This window comes from Podarcis muralis, chromosome 13 (genome assembly GCF_964188315.1).
Source record: "Podarcis muralis chromosome 13, rPodMur119.hap1.1, whole genome shotgun sequence".
NCBI lineage: Eukaryota > Metazoa > Chordata > Lepidosauria > Squamata > Lacertidae > Podarcis > Podarcis muralis.
The window spans coordinates 18,780,451-18,791,401 of record NC_135667.1 but is presented as its reverse complement, the minus strand read 5'-3'; the positions used below and the strand labels follow the sequence as shown (position 1 = coordinate 18,791,401).

The 10,951-nt window shown below is 46.2% G+C and overlaps 1 protein-coding gene across 1 annotated transcript; it reads right to left on the bottom strand.

Annotated features, from left to right (window-relative positions):
- Window positions 1-855: 855 nt before the first annotated feature.
- On the bottom strand, window positions 856-8,153 carry LOC114582538 (uncharacterized). Its single transcript, XM_028703630.2, has 3 exons — window positions 7,804-8,153; window positions 2,985-5,803; window positions 856-1,936 (listed from the first exon to the last, which is right to left on the bottom strand). Exons 1-3 carry the CDS (start codon window positions 7,810-7,812, stop codon window positions 1,774-1,776), a joined length of 2,991 nt encoding a protein of 996 aa, XP_028559463.2. The 5' UTR covers window positions 7,813-8,153; the 3' UTR covers window positions 856-1,773.
- Between the last annotated feature and the right edge of the window lie 2,798 nt (window positions 8,154-10,951).

Below are 10,951 nucleotides of genomic sequence, written 5' to 3'. Positions count from 1 at the left end.
AGCTAGCAATGGTGTTATTATTAATATTATTAGTAGTAGTAGTAGTAGTAGTAGTAGTATCTTCTTTCTTTCTGTCAGATTTGCATTTTTTTAAAAAGTAAAAATCAGATTGAGATGATAGTAAACTTCAGACAGAGCCCAAGGGCAGAGGTAGTTGAGGTTCAGAGCTCAGATAGGGATGGAAACATCTGTCCTTTTGGGGTTTCTGTTTCTCATTTTTCCAATCTTAAACTGAGTTCTCCACACTTCTGCAGCAGTTTGCAGGGGCGGGGATTAAATCCTCATGAAAATTCGTGCAACTTTCTCCTAAACACATCCCCCCCCCCAAGCAATTTTGAGGATGACTGTGTTTTGATTCTCACATTGTTTTTGAAAAATGCGCATATCATAGATTTGGTCCTGAATGCAATCTGAATAGCATTTCCTCCATCCCTAGCCTCAGAGCACAACAGGTTGGTTCTAACAAGTCTTGATTTCACATATCTGACATGGGAAACTGAACTTGCCAGAACACTTTTACATGATTGGGTTTTCCCCTTACAGCCCCCAACTCTAATAGCATTTATAACTGGGAACGTTGGATCCATTGTAGCAGGCATTTTACATTTTAGGACATTGGGTTGTGCTAACGAGGCTAAGCTTGCTGCACTCAGTTCACACTGAAATCAATAGGATTTACTTTTCCCATTGATTTCAGTGGGGTTAAGTGCAATTAATTTACGTGTCTGCAATGGATTCAGCCCCAGTTACTCTTTTGGGATCGAAGTCATTGTACTAACCATCTATAATTACATACAGACAAGAAGCAAGTGTCAAGAAGAGCTATTTCTACTAGCAACCCATAAAAGCGTATCATTCAGGATACAGACAACATTTCGAACAAATCTGAGGGAATTATATAATTTTGCCATTAGAATTTTGAGCCTTTTAGACAACAATCCTAATAACCGCAGTTATTGATATTATCAATGTTTCTAAAGCACTTCAACACCCAGTCATCGCACAGCAGCAATAAACCTTGAACACATGCTCAGAATGTATTCCCCCCCCCCCAGAAAAAATTGATTAATCCCCAACGGATTTTTTAAAAAACTCAATTTAATTCTTTTCTTTTAATGAATTTTAAGGCAATACTGTAAGGCATCAGCTTACTAGATTCAATATTTTTATACTCCCCCCCCCCTCCTCTAGATGGTTAATGTGAGCCCCACAAGTCCCTGTCCAATTTCAGGCAGCATCGTTTATAAAACATTCTGTCATCCAGAGATGGAAAGTGCCATGGCATCCTTTGTTGGTGGCGGCAATCACAGTACATGTTCTTCCTTCTGCTTCATGTCATTCTAGGTTAGTGTTTCTTAGCCAGTGGGGCTCCGCCACCCCTGAGGCTTGTATAAAGATCTCAAGGGAGGGGATGTATTCCTTCCTTCCTTCCTTCCTTCCTTCCTTCCTTCCTTCCTTCCTTCCTTTTTTTTGAGGGTATGTATTTCTAAAAAATATATTCCAAGCTAAGTAAAAACAACAACAAAATTATTTATCTATAAAAGTATGAAATACATTCATTTCTATTATTAAACACAAAATGCTATTTGCAATTAAAAGTCACAACATTTCAATGGAAATGCAAATAAACTTATAAGAGGAGCCAGGTTTGAAGGGGGTGTGGGGAGGAGGGGATTTCTATGTTAGCTAAAAGGCCGCACAGTTGAGAAGCACTGTTGTAGGTTAACCGATCCCAGGAAGGCTAGTCACAGTGTTTTGCTTTGCGGCCGTCAGCTAACAAGTCACGCCAAATTGCGTAGTGTTTTGCTCTGGCTCTCCACAGCTCAAGGCCTCGTGCAGTTTGGTCCAGAACACATTCTCAGCCTCAGGGTCCTCAGGCCATGTGAGGTAGCTCTCTTGCTTCATCAGTTTCCTTAGGCGATGATAGGGAGACAACCTAGGAAGGAAGGAAAGCAGGGCTGAGGTTTCCCATTCCTTAGCAGACTGACCATACTCCACACCCAGACGTACTCAACGGGGTCCTCAAGAAGTGGCCCACTGGAGCAGACAAAGGCTGAATCTAAGCAAAACATCCTGCTTCCCTTGGTGGCCAACCAACTGTGGGATGTAATATAAGCAGTCAAGTATAACACTTCCTGTTTGCCTAGAGTGGACATACGGGGGGGGGGTGTTACTCCACAGCTAGGAGGACTTCCTGTCATACTTCCTGTCTGGAGCTTCCTCCCCCTGCATGTGACCAGGTAGGTGGGCGTGACCCTGGGAAACCCCATAAAAGGGGCTGGTCACGGAGCCATCTCCCTTCCTCTTCCTCTTGATGCCATGCTCTCTTGATATTGATGTATTTTGCTGTCTGCTGGCTCTCAGCCACTAGGACATGGGCTCATTCCCATATGGGATGAACTCAAACCCTCTTCTGTAACTCTAAGCTAAAGCCTGTCTTCAGGAATCCAACTGTGAACTGAATGTGAGTAAAATTCTTGTTACTTTTAAAAGAAGCTTCTTGTGTCTTTATTATTATTTTTTTAGGAGGGGTAAAAAGGGGACTTACCAGGAACAAAATCCAATCTGAACAAAGCCAGAATGGATTGCTTAAGTAAAGAGATTCAAACGAATCTACCAACTAGCTTCCTGCTATATATTGGGGAATGTTGTTCTGCTGCTGACTCACAAGTGTGAGTTAGGAAGGATACTATTAAATCAATATATCCTCTCCTAGTACCTACAACATTCCCACACCAGCTGCATATGGGAAGCCCACAAGCAAGGGCACAAAGGCAGTAGCCTTCCCCAGCGTTTCTGAACATGGGTGTTAATATTAAATTGTGGTTTTATTATGATTTGTGGAATTGTACCCTCCTCTGGGGTTATTTTAAACAAAGGATAAGAAATGTTCAAAAGAGAAGGAATGAATGAAATAAGAACTCCTGCTTTGGCACCCAATATTCCTGTCTCACCTCTGCAGCTGATGAGCTATCCTCACTCACCTGTAGTTAGGGATTTCCTCCATAAAGACCACAACCAGAGGGTCCTCCCTCTGGTAGTAGATCTTGGAACAAGCAAGTTGGATTTCCAGCGAACACCACTCACTTTCCAAGTAATTGTCGCTCACCACACACAAGGTCTTGCGGCTCTGGCTTATTCCATTCTGAACGTTGTCTATGTAATATTCTCCAGGCGCGAAATCTCTAGGCCCGAAGCAGAGCCGCAAGCTGGGTTCTCCTTGCACTTCCAGCTTTTCCAGAACATTGTTCACCACCCATTCGTGGTCCTGACTACAACAAGAAATGTAGGCATCATACTGGTATTCTTGTCCCTTTTGGCGCAGGCGCTTGAAGCCCCAGCCCCTCAGCAGGTAGTAGCCATGTCTGAGGGTCCAACCAAATTTGGCATAGACTAAAACAGTAAACAGGAAGCAAAGGGTGATCACAGTGGTGGCAATGAAGAAGTATATTCCCCTGGTCTCAAAGCAGAAGGAGAAGTCTTCATAAGCAAAGAGACGGTCAGTCGTGCCAGGGCCAAAGCAATGATATGAGCCCAGCAAGGACACCTGGATATTTGGTTCCGACACAGACCAGTTTTGAAACCAGGCATTATCACAGGAGCATGTCAGGGGATTCCCAGAGACATCCAGATATTTCAAGGAGGACAGCCCACGAAGCGTTTTTTTACTGATGTTCCTCAGGTCATTCTTGCTCAGGGAGAGTTGCTCTAGAGATGTCAAACCAGAAAATATTTGTTCAGGCAAGTCCTTGATGGCACTGTCATCTATCCAGAGTTGGCTTAAGTTACCCAGGCCTTGGAAGAAATTGAATGAAGGTTTCCAAGAGTCATTGAATGGATTGATTTCGGAGACATCTAAGGACTTGAGGCTAGTCAGGTTAACAAACGAGATGTTAAGGAACAAGAGACTGGGGTTGCCCTTCAAAGAGAGGTACTGTAGGTTCCCAAGGCCTTGGAGGACTTTGTCTGGGGGACAAATGGGTAGTCTAGGACTCTGAAAACTAAGGTCCAGCTTGCGAAGGGAGCGGAGACCAGCAAAAGGACTCGGGTAATCATATTTGTTGTAAGTAAAGAGGTGGTTGTGACTGATGTCCAAGATTTCTAGTTTTTTGAGGGGTGTAAAGACTCCCCGAGACAGCTTGTAAAGCAAGTTGTGGTCTAGGTAGAGATATCTCAGGGAGTTCAGCTGGTAAAAGCCATTCCTTTTGACAGTGAGGATTTTGTTTCCTGACAGCAGGAGAGTCCCCACGTGCTTGAGCAAAAAGGCGCGGGGCTTGATTAATTTGATGCTGTTATCCCTCAAGTCCAAGAATTCCATCTTACGGGCATAATGGAAGGTGTTGCGGGTGACAGCTGTGATCTGGCAGCCCTGCAGGATGAGGGTCCGCAATGCCTCCATGCCAAAAAAGGATCTCTGCTGAAGGTTGGTCAGGTGGTTCTTTGACAGATCCAAATAGCTCAATTGGTTCAAAGGGCGGAAGACAGAATCCTCCAACTGGGAAATGGAATTTCTCCTTAGGATCAGGGTTCGGAGCTGCATCTGCTTCCCCCAGGCGCTAGAGCTGAGCCTCAGGACTTTGCACTTCTCCAGAGAGAGGAATTCCAGGCCTTGAAATGTTTCGAAGACCCCATTTTTCAGATACTTGTACCCCGTGGTGGACAGATCCAGCCACGTGAGATTAGTGCAGGAACCCAGCTGCCTCAGTTGAGTGTCATTCATTTGAGAATGTTGGATGTCCAAAGAGGTCAAAGAGGGTAAGCTTTTGAAGAAGGAGCAAGCTGCTGACATGCTCTCATTTAATGGTGGATTCATACTGGATAAATGCAACATGGTTAGGTTAGGGAGAGTTGCATTGATAAGCTGGGAGATATCCAGGGGGTTCATGTTGAAGGACAACTCCACCAAAACAGGGGTGGCCCGAAAGGATCCAGCCTCCACTTGCGACATGTTGTTATGGGTTAGGTTGAGTTGTTGCAAGTTAGGGAAGGAGCAGTTAGACAAGTCCAGCCTGGAAATCCCATTGCTGCTGAGGCTGAGGTTCCTCAGGGAGGGAAAGACAATCCAACTGGAGCCCGTACACGGAGTAGAGATCTGATTGGAACCCAAGTCAAGGAAGGTAAGGTTGGCCAAGCCTTGGGTAGCTGTTGCCACCTCTTGGAGACTAGAGAGATTATTGTTGGGAAGGTGCAGTTCCTGCAGAGCCACCTGGGATATGAGGGAGCTGGGATGCAAAGTGGCAATACTATTGTGACCCAAAAACAGCTCACGCAGATTCCTGAGGCTGGACAACATGGAAGACTCCACAGACACCAGCTGGTTCCAGCTCAGATCAAGCACCTCCAGGTCCTCCAAGCTGTGGAAGGCATTATACTCAATGCCTGATATGTTGTTATGGTCCAGGTAAAGTTCCAACAAGTGAGGAAGATGGGAAAAGGTCGTTGAGGTCAGGTGCGTCACTTTGTTGTTGGAGGCGTTGAGCCAGCGGGTGGAGTTGGGCAGCTGGAGGGTAACAGAAGTCAAGTTGGAGATGGCCTGGCCACTGCAGGTAGCAAGGCCCGGTCTGTTCGGGGAAAGGATACAGTGAGTGAGCCCGAAAGAATGAACGCCCTGATGCGGCCACACAAAGAAGACTAGCAGTATGTAGAGCATCATGGAGACAAGTCTAAAATTGGGCATTGTGAGCTCTTTGTGCTTCCTGTATGTCATACTGTGGGTTTCACAGGACCAAAGGCAGTTGTTTCTTCTCCATCTTGGGTTGAGAGAACCATCATGCAGCAGCTTCATGCAGAAGACGTTCAGCTCCTAAAGCAAGAATATGAACACGCTTCCAGTGAGTTAAACTCAGGGTGGTGAAATGCGTAATCTAGTACACTGCATTGACATGAAGGCAGCTGGATATGTGAGGTTCTTCTGCAAGGTTTACTGAGGAGGAGTGCTGATATGAATTCACTAGTCATATACAGGGGTAATAAACTGCCTACGTTCCCTGCCCCTTCAAAGGCTCAGGGATGCAATATGGGAGTACAGCAGAGTTCTCTCCTTATTCCTAAGGCACAGCAAGGGGCCATTGTTCATGCCCCACCTAGTATATTGAAAGGAGCTGCCTACCATAGGAGGGGGGGGGACATCTTCTCAATGGTACTCAGGGGGATCCTGGGAAGGGGTGAAAAGTGTCCCTTCCACACTGCGCAGGCAAGCCTTTAGCGACTTCCCCAAAATATGTTAGTCTTGAATGAAGGAGAATAGCGTCTAAAATGCAACAAAGGGGAAAATGGAAGCAGGAGAAAAGAGAGCTGTAGGTGTAAGTCAACTTTCCCCAGCCTGGTGCTCTCCTGATAATTTGGACTACAACTCCCATCAGCCCCAGCCAGCATGGACACACACACATACTCTCTCTTTCTCTTTCCTTGCCACTGTCGCCCCTGACCATGCACTTGGCTTCTTCCTCTGAAACCAGCCCCACAGCTGCCCACAGAGGAAGAAGGTGAGATGAATGGCGGTCAGCTGTTCCTTCTCCTTTATCCTGTCACCACTTACTCACCCAGGGGCCAGGGCCATGGTAGATGTGTGGAAGCAACTGATCTGCACTTTTTAGAATAATTAAATAAATAGGCACCATGGGGCAGGGGTAAAGCTGAGCAGAATCCGGATGGTGGTGGGCAGAGAGCGGGGAGTTTAACCCTTGTCTTCCTGCCACCATCCTGGTTACATACATACACACAAACAAAGTGTGATTTGTATCAGGAAATAAACTCCCATGGGCTCCTGCTGCGGCTAACAGCAAATTGGGGTGCGTCATTTTGATCATGATCACAATGGGGTGATGGTTCCCCACCCCTGCTGCCCCTATCCTCACGGGGAGGTTGCATACATGCTAGTTACGGCATGCTAACTGCTTTTACACGCCTGTAGTTTTATTTAGGAAAGTGGCTTTGTGTTCGGAAGGTGCGGATGTTCAATCTCTTGGTGAGAAAACATTTCCTTGTCTGAGCCGCTGGTGAACTGCTGCCAGTCAGTTTTGACAGTCCTGAGCCAGATGGAGCAAATTGTCTGACTCTGTTTCTGTGCCCTCAGAGACAGCAGGTGGGTGGGCAACAAGGAAGAGGACCGGCAAGCAGGCTGCGCAGATTGGCAGTGGGTCTTCTGCTCTGGCCCAGCAGAACATCACCCCCTATTGCCAGCACCTGCCTCCATCCCTGGGCGCCCTCTCATCCAAAGGAAACAAAACACACCACACAAAACCACACTTCTCTCCTCTCAGGAAAGTGAGGAGCAGCGTAACAATATGCGAGGAGACAAAAGAAGCCTCCGCAGACCTCCACAGCTAAACAAAGGACAGCTTCAGACCTTGAGCAACCTCAAGTTGTCGAGCGATTTGTAAATGCCACATGGGAGGAAGCCCAAGGCGGTATGACTGGAGGAATCTGAAACCGCAGGCTTGTGATCCAGTCAGACGCAAGAAAGCAATCATTTCCAAAATCTGGAGTTTACAGAGCCTCACACTGCAAGGTTTGCAAGTCGTAATATCTCTCGCTCTTTTTAAAACACCGACTGCTAAAAGGCAGTTTCAGCAGAAAGTTTCAGCAGAAAGCTTGCCCTCTCGGGCTTTTGCCTTGCAAACACAAGTGCTGCCATGGGCATATTATTGCGCAAGCAACCAGACAGGCATGGGAAATACCCATTTTTTCCAGCCCCATCATTTCCTCTACGCCTTTCCACTCACTCCGTTTTGCAAGCTGCCTCTGTGACTGAAGCCAAACCTCCCCACCAAACCCCGAAGGTCCTGCCATGGGCAGACCCACCTTTAGCATTGGGTCTTTCTCTCATCCGCTGAAGAAGCTGCTCAAGTGTGCTTCCTCCTTCTCCCATGGTACGTGAGGTTTGAGTCGAAGTGCAGCTTATTTCCTCCTCCTGTGGTCAGCCATGTGCCCCTTCACTCCCTGGGTGTGCCAGTTGGGAACTGAAACTTATGACAGAAGGAGGTGCGGCATGAAAAGAGGAAGAGGTGGAGCAACCCTGGGATACTTTCTCTCTCTCTTTCACCCCATGGGTGAGCTTTAAAAGGAGAATTAGACAAATTCATGGAGGCTCAGGCTGTCAGTGGCTACTAGCTACAATGCGTATGTTCTACCTACGCTCTATGGCAAACCTTTCCGAACTATGTGTTGCGACACAATAGTGTGTCGGCTGCAGTGTATAGGTGTGTTGTGCGAACACTCCCCGTGCTCCTCCCGGGACTGAAAAGGGGTTGGTCCTTTGACTGCCTTGGTAGTTGGAAAGCCTCCAGGCCAGAGGCATCAGGGTACCCTATTTTATGCCTGTATTTAGTTACTAAACTAGGGTCATCAGGCCCTAACCTTGCATTTAGGTCGCCCACCAGCAGGACCTTTGCTCCCGGATAATCTGCTAGCAGTAACCTGACATAAGAATCCAGTCTATTCCAGTTGCCCTCAATGTCGGGGGGTTTTTTGCCAGTTGGGGGAATATAAACGTTAATAATTTGGGAGCTTGTTTATAATGAATTTTAAAAAATGTTTAAATACACTTTTGTCAAAAAACCTGAAAATTTCCTTCTGGGGATGATTGGTAATGAAATCAAGAAAGAGGACCAGATTTTATTCCAATATGCCACAACAGCTGCTAGAATATTAATAGCACAAAATTGGAAGTCAACTAATATCCCAATGATAAGAGATTGGCAAAGCAAATTATTCGAATTGTGGCAAAAATGACACAAAAAATTAGAGATCAGAAAGAAACAAAGTTTATTAAGGAATGGAACAAATTTATAATATATATCGAAGCAGATTTAAAAAATGTAAAGATCACAGAAGGCTCAATATAACCCTACGACGTGCAGATATTTTAAAGAGAAACTGTGGGGGGAAATCCTTTGTTACATAACCCAAAACCGAGGTGGAGGGAAGTCAATTAGTTATATGTTGTTTTGGTCTTCTGTTTTTTTTTCTCTCTCTTGTTAGTTTTGTTGTGTGCTTTGTTTTTATTTGTGATGAATTTGTTTTGTGTGTATTTGTGTGTAATAAAAATCAATAAAGAGAAATTTAAAAACAAAACAAAAGTTAATAATTAGTAAACTGCAGTTTCCCCAGGATACGAGTAGGGCCATTCCTAGGTGATCTAGAGGGGACAGCTCCTTACAGGTGGGGTTTAGGCATAGTGAGATCAGGATGCATAAACCCCCTTTGAGCCTCCCTGGTCCTCTGCCTACCACCGCTCTAACTGAAAGGGGTTAGTTTAACCTCTGCTTTGCTAGTAAAACTGAATTGCTGTGTCGCAAAATGATGCGTATCTAAAAAAAGTGTGTCACCAGTGTAAAAGTCTGGGAAGCTCTGCTTTGTGGGGCAGTCAGGTTCCGAACACCAGGTGCTGGAAACCACCATACCCTCCAAGTGCCCCGATTTTCCAGACACAGTTCTGGAATTTCAACGGAGCCCAGCAACAGAAGTGTGCAGCTGTATTGAGCAGCACCGGGTGTGGAGATTGTGCGCCCCTAACAATTTTGCACCCGAGGGAACCACCCCTGTGCTGTCGCCGCCCGTGCTACAACACGGTGATTTCAGGACTCTGGGCTTAATGGTCATGTTGTTGGATTCTTTAGATGGTAATGTGCATTTCTTCACTTACAGTGGTACCTTGGGTTACATACGCTTCAGGTTACATACGCTTCAGGTTACATACTCTGCTAACCCAGAAATAGTACCTCAGGTTAAGAACTTTGCTTCAGGATGAGAACAGAAATTGTGCTGCGGTGGCAGCGGGAGGCCCCTTACCTAAGTGGTGCTTCAGGTTAAGAACAGCTTCAGGTTAAGTACGGACCTCCGGAACGAATTAAGTACTTAACCTGAGGTACCACTGTACTTCAAAACATGGTTACCTGGCCCTGCTGCATGAGGGGGGGGGGGCTTCCTTCTCCTGCTAAGAGAGGCCTTGGACGTCTGCCCCAAATCCTACCCTGAGGGCACCACTGTGCAGGCTGAATTATAGCAAGCAGACTGCAGCCCTCAGCAAGGCGTGGCAGGGGCAGCTCAGGCAGTGATCCCTGGTATTGGAATTGGGGTGCTACAAACATGTTCCATGGCTCACCCTACCAGGCCCAGATCAAGACCTCAGGTTCTGCAGTAGGCCTAGCCTGTTTTCCTAACCCTTTTGCTTTCCCTTGCCAGCTCCAAGTGCCAGAGACAGCCAGCAGGGGGCAGCGTGAAACCAAGATGCACCCATCTTATCAGGACACACTGCGGTAGAGATACAGGATTGGCAGGCAAGTCCTAGGTCCTGGACTTTCACTACAGGGGGCCTGGACAGTGTCCCATGGGAAAAACGAGTCGCCCAGAGCTGGCATTGCGTGGCTGGGAATCCTGCCAGCCCTGGAAAGCAACAATAGCAGGCATAGCCAAACCTCCTGCCAAGCTCTGCCAGGGCCGCTTATGCCCAACTTCCAAATCCATTGCTGTCGGAGACCATTTTTGGAATCTCCCTCTGTGTTACATTTCATGTATTCTCCAGCCAACCTATACTGGTCAATGATATCTATTTCCTAGACTTGAACCTTCAAGATCAGAGTTCAAATGCTGCTTTGCAGACTTTGAAAGTTTGTTTACACCGCACAGCAGATTTTCTTGTGTGCAAGTTTTACCACTTGTACATACCAAGGGTGAAGGGAGGCACGTCTATAACCACGTAGGATTTTTTTTACTACTGTTGTACTACGATGATTAAATTTATTAGTCACTTTATATGTAAGGTCCCACCCATCGCTGGAATGTGTCCTTTGCATGTTTGCCTGTGAGGAGGAAACATGCCTTTGGCTGAAAAAGATTCCCCACCCCCGGTTTAGACAGGAAGATGAATATCTTCACAATGTTTGGATTGATTGTAAAAAGGGTTCCTGATTAATCAAGCCAGCAGATGTCAACATTTTCAATTATTATT